At 52.2% G+C, this 12,442-nt stretch overlaps 1 protein-coding gene across 1 annotated transcript; it reads left to right on the top strand.

The window, feature by feature from the left end:
* Positions 1-279: 279 nt before the first annotated feature.
* Positions 280-11,546, top strand: USH1G (USH1 protein network component sans). The gene is made up of 4 exons (XM_051798104.1): positions 280-585; positions 1,275-1,390; positions 2,406-2,877; positions 10,262-11,546. The coding sequence occupies exons 3-4, from the start codon at positions 2,714-2,716 to the stop codon at positions 11,505-11,507; spliced, it is 1,410 nt and encodes a 469-aa protein (XP_051654064.1). The 5' UTR covers positions 280-585; positions 1,275-1,390; positions 2,406-2,713; the 3' UTR covers positions 11,508-11,546.
* The last annotated feature ends 896 nt before the right edge of the window (positions 11,547-12,442 follow it).

Raw genomic sequence — 12,442 nt, 5'->3', positions numbered from 1 at the left:
AGCTGATTTTGGGGAAGCTGGACAAAGACGAGGAGATAAGGGTTATTTACCCAATGAGAGCATGAGTTGACAACACTGCTAAGTATGGCATGGACCGCTCGGTCGCAGGGTCAGTGTCACCAGAGAGCAAAGCCACCCCATCAAACCCATCTCCCTGCGTCCATGAGATCTCTTCCCTTGAGAGAAGATGGTTTAGATGACGAACTTATCTTTGCTGATGATGTGGTGCTTGGCTTTCTGCTTAACTGAGCACAATAAATATTGTGCCTCGCCCTGTCTTATTCAAATCAATCTGCTCTAGGCCTGGAGCGTTTTTGAGGAAAAAGGAAGAAATTTGCATCTGTTCAGTGCCAAGGGTAATGTAATCCTTTCCCACCCATGATGGCAACAATGAGGAAGGCTGAGCACTAGAGCAGGGCAGGATTTGGGGACTGTAATTCGTGTTCTTTGACTTTGCTGACGCACCGCCTTTGATTTTTCAGGGTGGGACCACCTTTCTCTGTCCCTTTCTCAGAAGCTTAACTCCTTCCAAGGAGGAAGTCATGTTATAAACCACAGTGCAGATGGGATTCAAGTTTTTGCCAGGTGAGGTGAGAGCTTCTGCTCAAGGTCTCTTTCTCCCCAGCTTATGTTTCATGGAGGAGATGGGGGGACCCAGGGCAGTTCTCAGTGGATGGGGATGAGTTTTAATCCCTGAAAATGCCTCTTTTGGAGATGTCCCTATCGCTTTCCCCCTCTAGGACCCAGCACAGAGGCTGCTTGCTGTGTGTTTTCTTAGTCCTGTTCCTGCCTGCTCACCACCCCGCTCCTTTGAGCACTGCAGGGGCAGCACCAAACTGAGCTGCGTGGGATGGTGAAGGAGAGCTCAGGATCAGATCTCCATGAATCCCTCCCGTGCTGCCACCAGCCGGCTGCCACCAGCACTGGGTCTGCCCTGCTGATCCTTAGGGCTTCCTTTTGGGATGAGTGGTTGAACTTTCCTCAGTCTGTAGCCTCTCCCAGGGGAAGCCCAGGCCTCTCTGAAGTAAAACTGAGTGGATAATGATGTTTTGCAGAAGGCAGAGGTTCAGAGGCCCCTCGGGCTAAATGCACTGGTTTATCCTCCCTCTTTTGTCCTTAACAGCCAGTAACAGAGGAAAGAGTGTTTACTGCCTCCGGCAATGCTCCCAGTCCCCCGGCAGCGACCTTAGAACACTGGTTCCACGACAACAGCAGAACAAACTTAATTAATAATAACACGAGAATCATTAAATAACCTCGGTAATGAATTGCAGACGTTACTGTGCTGCTTTTTCACCTGGAAGGATCCCGGCAAAAAATACCTCCGTGGCTACTACATCCATCAGGACTCAACTGGGGAGGCTGAGCTGGCACAAGCAAACCTGCCAAGGTGAGCAAACCCTGCAGGGAGCAGCAGACCCTGCCTGGGGCACTTACAGGTGTCCCCAGGCAGCCAGGACAGTCACTCCGTGTCTGTCACCCAGGGGTTAACCACTGCAGCTTGTGTGGGTGCACCTGGCACTGCTTTAGGGCCACCCTCCTGTCCTGGGGCATTTTTTCCAGCCCCGGAGATCTCCCATTCCCAGAGTCAGGACATGACAGGCAAAATGAACAAGGGAGCAGCAGGAAATTGCTCCCCCACAACAGCATGTCCCAGGGGATACAATTCACCAATTCACCTTTGGGTGCTGGGACAACTGTGTGCTTTGGTCAACATCCAGGCTTGCCTCGATCTTTCCCGACAGCAGAGGGTGCCCGGGGCCCGGGAATACTGCGCTGGAGGCATTGCCTGGGGTTGTCCAGCTCCCCGAGGGTCTCACCCAGCCAGGAATTCTGTGTCAGCATAAAAGACACCAGAGGCCAGACACTGCACCCCCATGCACTCACAGTGAAACACCGAATTACAGATGGGAGTGGGCTTGGTGTTGTTTTACTCTCCAGAGAGGAAAACAAGGTGAGGAAGGGGATTTTCCCAGCCTATACAAGTTTCTTTGGTTTATCAAGGATTCCTGTTGTGCAGTTTGTTGTGCAATTCCCTGGGAAGCAGAATTCTGTGGGTATAGGCAGGGTAGAAGGGGGACAGGGATAGTGACTGGCTCTGCTGTTATCTTCCTAGTGGCACTAGGGATTTATATATGGATAGATAGATAGATAGATTAGATAGATTAGATAGATAGATAGATAGATAGATAGATAGATAGATAGATAGATAGATAGACAGATAGATAGATAGAGACTCACTCCTCCTGTGGCTGCTGCTGCCCCTCCCTTGAGATGGGGTAGTTATGGAGAGGGGCATGGAGGGGTATCAGGCAGGATACAACCTATGAGCCTTTCTGGCAGCCTGCTCTGCTTTGGGGACGTGCAGACTTGGCGAGTTGTCACTGCGTGACCCTGTGCCCAAGTTCTGGGCTGAGCCCGACGAAGTGATGCTGCTTAACTGGAGCTTTTAATGCGCCGTGGAGCTGGTGTGTGTTACAAAGAGCCGTCGGGGCCGGAGGATGCTTAGGACCCAGGGGAAGCGCTGTAGAGCCTGGCTGGCTGAGCTTGGAACAGCTCCTGCCTCGCCGGCCGGGACTTCTCAGGTGTCCTGGTACTGCGGAGCTGTGCGAGGCGAGCGGGGCCCTCCTGGCAGCTCCCCCTGCCTCACACCCATGCCCGTCCCCTGAACCCCCTGGGCGCCCATGTGCTCGCCCGGGGACTGCTCTGCACCATGAATGACCAGTACCACCGGGCCGCCCGGGACGGCTACCTGGACCTGCTGAAGGAAGCCACCAAGAAGGACCTGAACTCACCGGACGAGGATGGCATGACCCCGACCCTATGGGCTGCCTACCACGGCAACCTGGACGCCCTGCGCCTCATTGTCAGCAGGGGGTGAGTGTGGGCGAGTGCACGGTGCTGGTCTGGGGGGTGGAATAGCCGGGACTCCCATCTTTCCCCCTTCCCTACTCAGGTCAGTGTGCCCCCAAAAATTATGCATTCTGTCCATAACACCCCTGCTCCTGTCCTCCCCACCGTTATTTTTCTCTGCTTGTGGTGCTTTGAGTCTAATCCAGTGCTCCTGATAACCTCTCTCTGCTTTCCCAGCTCCTCTGACCCTATAACCACTCCTGCCCCCAGCCCTGTTTGCAGCTCCCCTGGTGAGGATGTGTCCCCCCTACAAGTGCTTCATGGTCCTTTACACATCCTGTAAACACAAGCACATCGGGGCACTGACATGAAAAAAGCCCTTTTAAATGAGGGGGCAGAGAGAATAACTGCTCCTTCTGTCCCAAGAATGCTCACAGAGAGATGTGCACAGTGCCTGCTGGCAGTGGGTGACCCCTGTCTGTTTTACCCGAAGCAAGGTCTCAGTAGGTGACCCCCGGGCAGCCTGTTGTGCACCTGGAGCCCAGGAAATTTAGGAGCAGGTTTTCCAAGAGCAGATTTCTTTAAGCCCAGTCTCCCCCACAGGGGTTGCTCAATGCTGGTGTGTCTCTCTGTACCTCACCCTCGGCTGCTAAATCTTGGGGTTTCTGGCTCTGTAAGAGTGGATGTGGTGGAGAGGAGGGAGTGGGACTGAGGAGACTTGTCAGACTGGTAGGATTTACACCCTGGTGTTAGAGGAACTACTCTTGAACAGTACATGGCCCTCCTGTTCTTACCAAACCCACATGCCAGCGCTTCCTTCCACTCTGGTGGCTTTTCTGAGCACCTTACCTAAAGGCACCCAAGGTTGAGAGACTGGTGGCAGTGCTGATTTTGATTCATGCGTTTCTAATATTGAGGAATAGTGCTGAGGGAGGTCAGCAGCAGCCTGGATGTTCATCATGCATCCTTGGAAGGGCTTTGCTTCTCCATGTTGGGCCAGGGCTTGGTGGGGCTGTCAGCTCCCATCCAGGGACTTTCTGTATCCAATGTGGGCTGTGTTAGCAGCTCTTGTATTTGGTCATTCACATCTCCACTGTGCCTGTTCCTGGGCTCTCAGCATCTCCTGAAACTCTGGTTTTCTCGTATAAAACCTTCATCCAGCTCCATAGCTGCACTCAAAGGCAGAGCTCCTCCACCCATTGCTGTCCTTCAGTTATAAAGCATTTCCTCTCAGATCCTGGGGTCAGAAAGGCTGTGTATAGAGTTGTTTTGAGAAGTCCTTGAGCACCTGATGCAATAGGAGTGTGGTCAGGAAAAGAATATTTCAGAGTCCAGGAGGGACAGAGCAAGACATCGCTTGGAGCATTCCAAGATGGTCCTGGGCTGAGAGTCCTGTGATGCTTCCCTGGGTGGGGGCTGTGTGGCTCACTGTGCACCTCCCAGGAGAGATTGTGCCCAGCAGAAATTTTCCTTGAGAACCTGCTGGGAGGGGAATTGCCATCCAGGGACAGAGAGACAAGGGCAGGAGAGCTCTGGGCATGAGATCCTGAAGTAGAAATGGTTCCAAAGACTCTTTGATGGCCAAAAAGTTGATCTGAAAGGCCCATGCTGTGAATGAACACTCCTCCAGAAAGGCAAAGCCGTTCAGACTGACTTTGTAACCTCTTCATATCACTGTATCTCCTTAACCTACATCACAGGGCATCCTGCAGCACCATTGCCTGCCCTGTCAACCCCCATCCAAGCCAGCAGTTTCTGCCACCCCACAAAGCCCAAGGGCTGCTTTTTCATGGACGGGCCCCTTTTATAAATCCACATTGGATTAAAAGGTCCTTGTGGGCTCAGTCGTGTCTGAGTGCAGCTTGGCTGCTGTTTAATTAACAGCCTAATATACATTTGTTCCTGACAAGGAAAATAGCCTGGCAAAAGCCCAGTGCCCTTTACATGATGGATAGTGTAGCAAAGCGTGCAGCTGTGGGACTGCAGGATGTGTTTGTATCCGTGCATTCATCTCCATGTGTCAGATCCTTGCCCAGGGCCACACAGAGACCAGCAAAGTGCTCGGCATGGAGGCAGGCATGTCCCTGCTTCCTGGAGCAGGAGAGGTGGGAAAGCCCCAGCCTGGGGACAGGGGTGCCAGAGAGGTGAAATTGCACAGGACCCAGGAGAGCCTGAGAGCAGAACCCTGTAATTTTCTGCCCTCAGTGCTTAGGAGGATGTGCCACGGTGTTCGAGTCTTGTTCAGAGATGAAATGTAATGCTGTGTTGTATGTTACTATCACACCTGCACTATCACAACTGGGAGGCAAGAGGAAGGATTCCTCAGTATCCCAAAATGTCAGGGAATTTCTCTCTGGCCTCTTCAGCGAAAATATTCCTCCTTTGGTACTGAGAGCCTGGCACTGTGAGGTAGGGGAGTGTGGGACCATGGCATGGAGTGGAGGCTTGGGAGCTGGGCTGGCTCCATGCAGGAATGAGGTGGGAAGCAGCTTCAGGGTCTGAGGGGGCTGGTGAGCCTCCAGCTGGGTTCCAGGGGGATGCCAAAGTACAGAGAGTGATGGGAGAGTCCCAAGGCATTAAGAAACACCAAAATCTCCTTGCCAGAACTGGGCAATGGTACCTGTGCCCAAACAAGCCAGGAGATTGAGTGCTGGGGCCAGGCTGTATGAAATGTCCTAGTGAGGGTGTCCAGAGGCAGCCAGAGAAAGAAGGGCTGTGGGAGGGGGCTAAGGGGGCCAAAATTATGGCTCTGATGGTCATGCTGGGCTGATGGACACTTGGGGTTACCTAGGTTCTGTCATCAGTGGAGGAGACTCATCCATATGCTGTGTTCAGCAGATTGTGGTGCTGGGCTGAAATGGAGAGGGGCAAAGAAAATATAATAAATCAGTTGATAGATCCTTGAGTAAAACTTGTTGCCTCAATGCACAGGGAAAGGGTAATGAAGCAGCTTATTGCTCTATCCATAGCAGCTGGTGATGTGTTTGTGCCTCTGTGCCCCCTTTGCAAGGGGATGGAGGGAGGCTTTGGGACAGAGGGATCAGCAGCGGCTCATCCTTCTTGTCTGCCACACAAAAAGCCTTTTTCTTCCTCCTGGCTGGGCTCCAGCGAGGAAAACAAACTCAATTAACATGATGGCTGGGAAGAAGCAGGCTAGCTGGCATTTAGCACTGCAGCTTTTCAGAGGCAGTAATTCTTCAGCACGGTTCGTTATGACCTGCCGGGGCAGTGCTGGGCACCAGCCCAGCTCCAGTTAGCTGCAGTTCTGGGGGCCTTGAAGGGGAACAACCAGGACTTCTTTGTCTTTGACCACAGGAGAGGTGAGGATGTGTCTGCAGGTCCACGCTCAGCTTTACCACCCAGCATTCCTTTGCAGAGGTGCTCCTCAGTCTCCCTTCTTACAAAGACGGGGGTCATGGATGCTTTGGATGTCAGTGGCAGAGGGGACAAGTGGCTCAGCTGTGGGCTGGGGGTGACGGTGGCTCCTGACATCAGCCAGGCTGCTTCAGGGCATCCCGTCACCCCGGCTGGGGTAGGATTGCAGCGGAGGTTGCAGCAAGGCACGTGAAGGTGATGTGCATCCTCTGCACACCACAGGGCTGGAGCGGCGTGTCTGTGTTGGTGGGGACCTTCCCCTGGGCAATGACCAGCCAGGAAGGTGAAGGAGCAGGGTGGAGCATTCTTGCAGCTCCATTGCTTCCGGCACCTGAGCTGTCTGCTCAGTGAGGTGAGCCCTGGGCATGGTGCTGAGCCAGCAGACGTGCCCCTGGGCACTGCCACAGCACTAACAATCACCAGTCACAGTTACTGCCAGCCTGGCTGTTTGCTGGGACAAGAGGCAGAGAGTCCTGAGATGACCCTCATCTGTGCTGGATTTTTGGGGATCTGAACTTAGGGAATAGCTGAATTCTTGACCTACCACCACCTGGGCAAAACTTGGGATACAGAACCCAAAGCTCTGCTCTGAGTCCAAAACCTCATCTTTTCTGCTCATTTCTATGCCTTGCTTGGGTCATTGCCTTGACTGACTGGGCTGAAAGTAGTGAGGATTGTTCCTCAAGCCACAAATTACTTTTTTTTCCCCTCTTCCTCTATCTAAAAACATTTTATGGGAGCCAGAGACATGCTGCTACCAGCTGGCTCCCAGTCCCACGGCCCAATTCCTCACACACACCCATGAGCCAAGGGTGAGCCAGACTATTGCTATTAGAGGAACTCCACACACGCAGCCAGGGAAGAACATATGTAAGTGCCACTGGATTCCCCGGCTAATTGGGATCCCATGGGAGAAGTGGAGGGGGAAAACCAGCAGGAAGGGAGTGAGCGTGCATGTCATGGTGCAAACACAGTGACTCAGGAGATGCACACGTCCACCTAAGGGGCCCAATTAACAGTGTTTTTAATAATGATTATTACAGTTGACTCAGCACTCGAAAACGCCTTGAAGTCGAGAAGTGCTACACTTTACACCTGTTATTAAAATACGTTCCCACTTAGTGGACCCTGCAGTCAGCATCTCCTCATGTGCAGCGCCCCGGAGGTGAAGTTTTGCTCAGACAGACACCTGCCAGAGGGAGGGCCTCATGTTTATTATCTGAGCTGGATCAAACATCCCTACTTTGCAAGTCACCATTCTTCTTTCCTTCCGATGCATTTTTAGCGCCTGCGGCAGACATTTATAGGGCAAAGGCACTGAGATAACTAATTTTTGCTCTCATACTCTTGTTTCTAGACACTGGAAATGTCCAAAGAAAGCTGGTTTTGCTGCTCTTTCCCCTCACTTACTCTCTGATGAAAGGAGACCTTCAAATACGAATCCCCCAAGACCTGCCTGGATTTTCCCTCTGCCCCCTGAACTGGACAGACACAAGAATAGGCTCCAAGATGCACTTTACAGTTTGAGCATCCACACACTTGGCTTGAGGAGCAAAACTATTTGCAGTGAGTCCACTGCTCAGTCACTGTCCACATCACGAGTCCAAGTACATGTCGGGACCCTCATGGTGCCCTGGCTCACCGGCCCACATGTCAGGCCCATTCAGAGCACATATAAACAAACCAACAGCCCTTCACGCGCTCCAGTCCCACTGCCAGCACCAGCAGTTCCAGTTTCACTGGCTCTTTAAATCCAGCTCCATCAATAATTTATTCCTCTCTTGCAATTCATCAAATATTTATCCTCCCCATGCATTTCCCAGCCTGGACATGTCACTACGAGGGTAGAGGCAAGGGCTGGGGAGTTACCACTCCTTGAAACTCAGCATTGCTGGAGCACTGGCAGCTCCTTCCTCTCCTTTTTTGGCTTCATGGCTCCTCAACCCTGTGATCTCCTGCCCTCCTTCTCATCACCCATCTTCGAAGCCCTTCTCTGCTTCTATGAGAGGTGTCAAAGGCTCTGGCTACAGAAGTCCTGCAGGGTTTGTGGGTCTTTTTGGCCCTTACACAGTTCTGAACCTTTTGACCAACTTGCTGAATTTGCCAGAGGGCTCAAGGTTGTACTTACAAAGTTTCTGTAAATGTTGTTAAAACATGTGGATGGTGGAGTTACTGCTCATGTTCCCACAGGGAAAGCTGAGTGCACCTTGTAGCAGCTCTCAGGGAATACAGGCAGGAAGCTCTTGCTCTGGGTCCAAATAATCTCCAGTTTAATCTCTGGACATTTCTGAACAGCCTGAGGATTGTCAGCTTGGTATTACACCGGCTGGGTGGCTCTGCTCTGGCTCTGCTGTTCCCTGGACAGCAGGGTCCCAGGTGGGCAGTGGGGTCCCTGCCTTCAGTGTGGGGGTGAATGTGCTGAATAAGGCTGTTCCTGGGGCTTGTGTGTTGGCACTAGTGAAGAAGGTGCAAAGCAGCAGGGGAAAGAGGTCCCTCTGCTCCTGCAACCTCCTGTTCTTCTTCTGGAGTAGTTTTCAGATCCTTTGAAGTGAGACAAGCCACAGCACAGAGCACGTGGTATTTGGAAGAGGTTTCTGGCCTCTGCTGCTCCCAGCTCTTGCTGACACAGATTCTAAAGCAGCAAGGAGTTAAGTAACACAGGCTGAAGGTCTCAAGTGTGCATTTCAGGAGCTGGACTTGATGATCCTTGTGGGTCACTTCCAACACTAAATATTCTATGATTTGCCTTCTGCACTCCTGGTGTCACCATGGATTGGAGCTGAGGTCTCTGTGGTGGAGAAACAGTGCTCGGTTCCTCTGGAGCTCATCAAAAGGGTGGCACAGAAATGGGCAGGAGCTCTGCTGAGCCAGAGCTCTGCCAGGGCCCTGCTGCCCACAGGAGTAGCTTTTGAGGGTGGTGGAGCTGCAGAGACTTAATAAAAGGCTTTCCCTTATCCATGTGCACGGAGGGAGAGTGCCTTGTTGACAGATACTGCTGCTGGCTGCATATCATTAGCACATGCTCAGGAGAAGGCTGGTGCCAGCAGGGGTGTGAACTGTCTCTTGTTTCACCCCAACACAAATACAGAGGAATGTCAGGAGGAGAGACTTCCCTTGAATCCCAGGTTTGTGTCCCTCCTGTCACGGAAGGCAGGAGACGTGGGCAAGCGGTTGTGTCCTGTCAGCAGCTTGCTGAGGCAGGGGCTGGCACGGTGTGAGAAGAGATGCTAATGGCAGTAGTCGAGTGCCCAGCTCTTGAGGAGTGCAGAAACCTAATCTCTACTTTCTCTGAAACTGGATTCTCAGGATGTGCTAATACCAATGTGCTCCAAGCCGTGCAACCGAGACCAAGCACAGTACAGCAAAATCCCCCACAAAACCCCTATGCCAAGGCCAATGTCAGCAAATTCACTCTTATTCCCTACTGCCAACGGGCTCCTTGAGCCCCAAATTTCCCCAGGAACAGGAGGGTGGGAAGGTGCAGCAGGTGGTGGGTTTCAGAACCACTGTGGTGCTAATGTGATGGTGGGACCCCAGGGTGTCCCACCCAGGATGTGGGGTACAGAGAGCCATTTTGGGAGACCCCTCTGCAGAATGTGAATGAAGCCAAGATCTGAAGATAGAATCTGACTAGAACTTAAAAGGACATTTGAGCTTTGATATTTTATAACAATAAAATATTGTTAGGCCTGAGCTGGAATCAGCCCCACATTTCAGTTCTGGGCTATTCAGAAGCTGTCTTGCCTCTCTCCAAAAGTTGTTTTAATGCAGGAGCATATTTTTCCTGCAACCTAAATTCAGGTCACGGGAATTGCCACAGATTTGCATGTCAGGCAAAATGATTCCATGTCAGTGGTACACCCCTCCAGAAGACCCCTTTAAAATTAAGCTGTGGGGGTCAGAAGAGTGTAGCTTCACATTTCAAGGAGTCAGCACTTCATGGTACTGATTTGCCCCTGCACAGCTGGGAATATCCCAGCAGAGTCTATCAGCTGTGCCCAAATGCTAACTGGTTGTTTTTCTTGCTGTCTAGGGGTGATCCAGACAAATGTGACATCTGGGGGAACACCCCTCTCCACCTGGCAGCAGCCAACGGCCACCTGAACTGCCTTTCCTTCCTCATCTCCTTTGGGGCCAACATCTGGTGCCTGGACAACGACTACCACACCCCGCTGGACATGGCAGCCATGAAGGGGCACATGGAGTGTGTGCGGTACCTGGACTCTATTGCTGCCAAGCAGAGCAGCCTCAACCCCAAGCTGGTGAGCAAACTGAAGGACAAGGCCTTTCGGGACGCGGAGAGGAGGATTAAGGACTGTGTGAAGCTGCAGAAGAAGCACCACGAAAGGATGGAGAAACGGTACAGAAAGGAGATGTCGGATAATTCAGACACCATGAGCTTTTCCAGCTATTCAAGCAGCACCTTAAGCAAGAAGTTCCAGCACATGTCTATGGTGACCTCTCTGCCATATTCACAAGCCACCATCCACGGCACAGCCAAGGGAAAGACGAAAATACAAAAGAAACTAGAGAAGAAGAAGCAGATGGACGGGACATTCAAGATCTACGAGGATGGGAGGAAGAGTGTGAGGTCTCTGTCCGGCCTGCAGCTGGGCAACGACGTCATGTTTGTGAAGCAGGGCACGTACGCCAGCCCCAAGGAGTGGACTCGCCGTAACATCAGAGACATGTTCCTCACGGATGAAGACACCGTCTCCCGTGCCATAAGTGACCCGGGCTTGCACATGGACTCGGCCCACTCAGAAGTCAGCACCGACTCTGGCCACGAGTCCCTGTTCAACCGCCCCGGGCTGGGCACCATGGTGTTCCGGCGCAACTACGTCAGCAGTGGGCTTTTTGGGATCGGCCGGGAGGACGGGGGCACGCTGGGAGAAGACAACACAGACGGGATGGGCGTCAAACTGCGGAGCCGCCTGCAGCGCTCGCCAAGTCTCAACGACAGCATTGGCAGTGCCAACAGCCTGCAGGAGAGGAACGCGGAGGAGCTGCCCTGGGATGAGGTGGAGCTGGGCTTGGACGACGATGACGAACCAGACACCAGCCCCCTGGAGACTTTTCTGGCTTCCCTGCACATGTTTGAGTTCATCTCCATCCTGAAGAAGGAAAAGATTGACTTGGAGGCCCTCATGCTATGTTCAGACAATGACCTGAAGAGCATCAATATCCCACTGGGCCCCAGGAAAAAGATTGTGGATGCCATCCAGAGGAGACGACAAACTCTGGAGAAGCCAGATGTCATTGTAGACACTGAACTGTAAGTAGGAGATGGGGCCTCTGAGCAGTTAAACCCTTCAGCAGGTGGAGATGTGGATAATGTAAGGTCTTGTTTTCAACCCGCTTGGAAGAGTAGGAGTCCAGGTAACCTCAGCACTTCTGTGTGTGGGCAAATTCCTGCTCGTGTGGAAAGGATGAGAGTTTGGAGAGGTGGCAATAGCGTTAGCTCATTACTCAACAGCCCTGATGTGACTGGGCAGGACGTGAAGCCCTTGTTTCATTTCATAACCGGTATGAATGCTGACTGCTCTGTGGTCTGATGCTTCTCTGTCCCTGTAGCTGAGATTTTCAACCACACTCAGGCTTGTCCTGACTCTTCACCTTTTGAAGACATTAGGAAATCAACTGCAGTTCCCGGTGGGAGCAGGCTGACGGCCATGCCCAGTGGCATTGGGAATCCTTCCCCAAATGCTTGAGATCTTACTCAGACCTCTGGAGACTGCATATCTGGGTTGGAGTTGTTGCTCTTTTATGGTGTTTCCAGAGTTTGGTTGGGTTGGGCTGAAGGACCATGTGCCTGAACAGAAGTGAGGGAAGGCATTGGGTGTGGGTGTCCCCACATCCACTGACACAGTAATTCACTGTGTTGTTTGGGCTGCCCAGCCTTCAGATATCTGCGTGCTGCTTTTACAGGCTTTCAGTACAGGTCTTGGATCCTCTGGGTGCTTATAGATTTTTCTCTTTCCCTTTGCAGATAGCATCAGCATTTTTTTTTTTTTTTTTTTTTTTTAATGCTCGAGAAACAAACCCAGTTCTAAGTTGCCAGAAAACACAAGCCAGAGACTCCCTTCCTGGGGCAGCTGAAAGCTACAGCCATCCCCACCAGTCCTGCTGGACTGCTCCCTTGCTCTGCTCCCTGTCTGTGCGATGCTCCCGGGCGGTACCTGGTACGGAGGGACGACTGCTGAGATCGGACCAG

This window comes from Manacus candei, unplaced genomic scaffold, assembly GCF_025592945.1.
Source record: "Manacus candei isolate 608988 ecotype Guabito, Panama unplaced genomic scaffold, ASM2559294v1 h1tg000047l, whole genome shotgun sequence".
Classification (NCBI taxonomy): Eukaryota; Metazoa; Chordata; class Aves; order Passeriformes; family Pipridae; genus Manacus; species Manacus candei.
The sequence above is the reverse complement of the archived record's forward strand: the minus strand, read 5'-3'. Positions and strand labels throughout refer to the sequence as shown.

Coding starts and splice junctions, on each gene's coding strand:
- USH1G (XM_051798104.1), top strand. CDS start 2,714: ATGAATGACCAGTACCACCGGGCCGCCCGGGACGGCTACCTGGACCTG. Junction 2,878..10,261: donor CGCCTCATTGTCAGCAGGGG/GTGAGTGTGGGC, acceptor CTTGCTGTCTAG/GGGTGATCCAGACAAATGTG.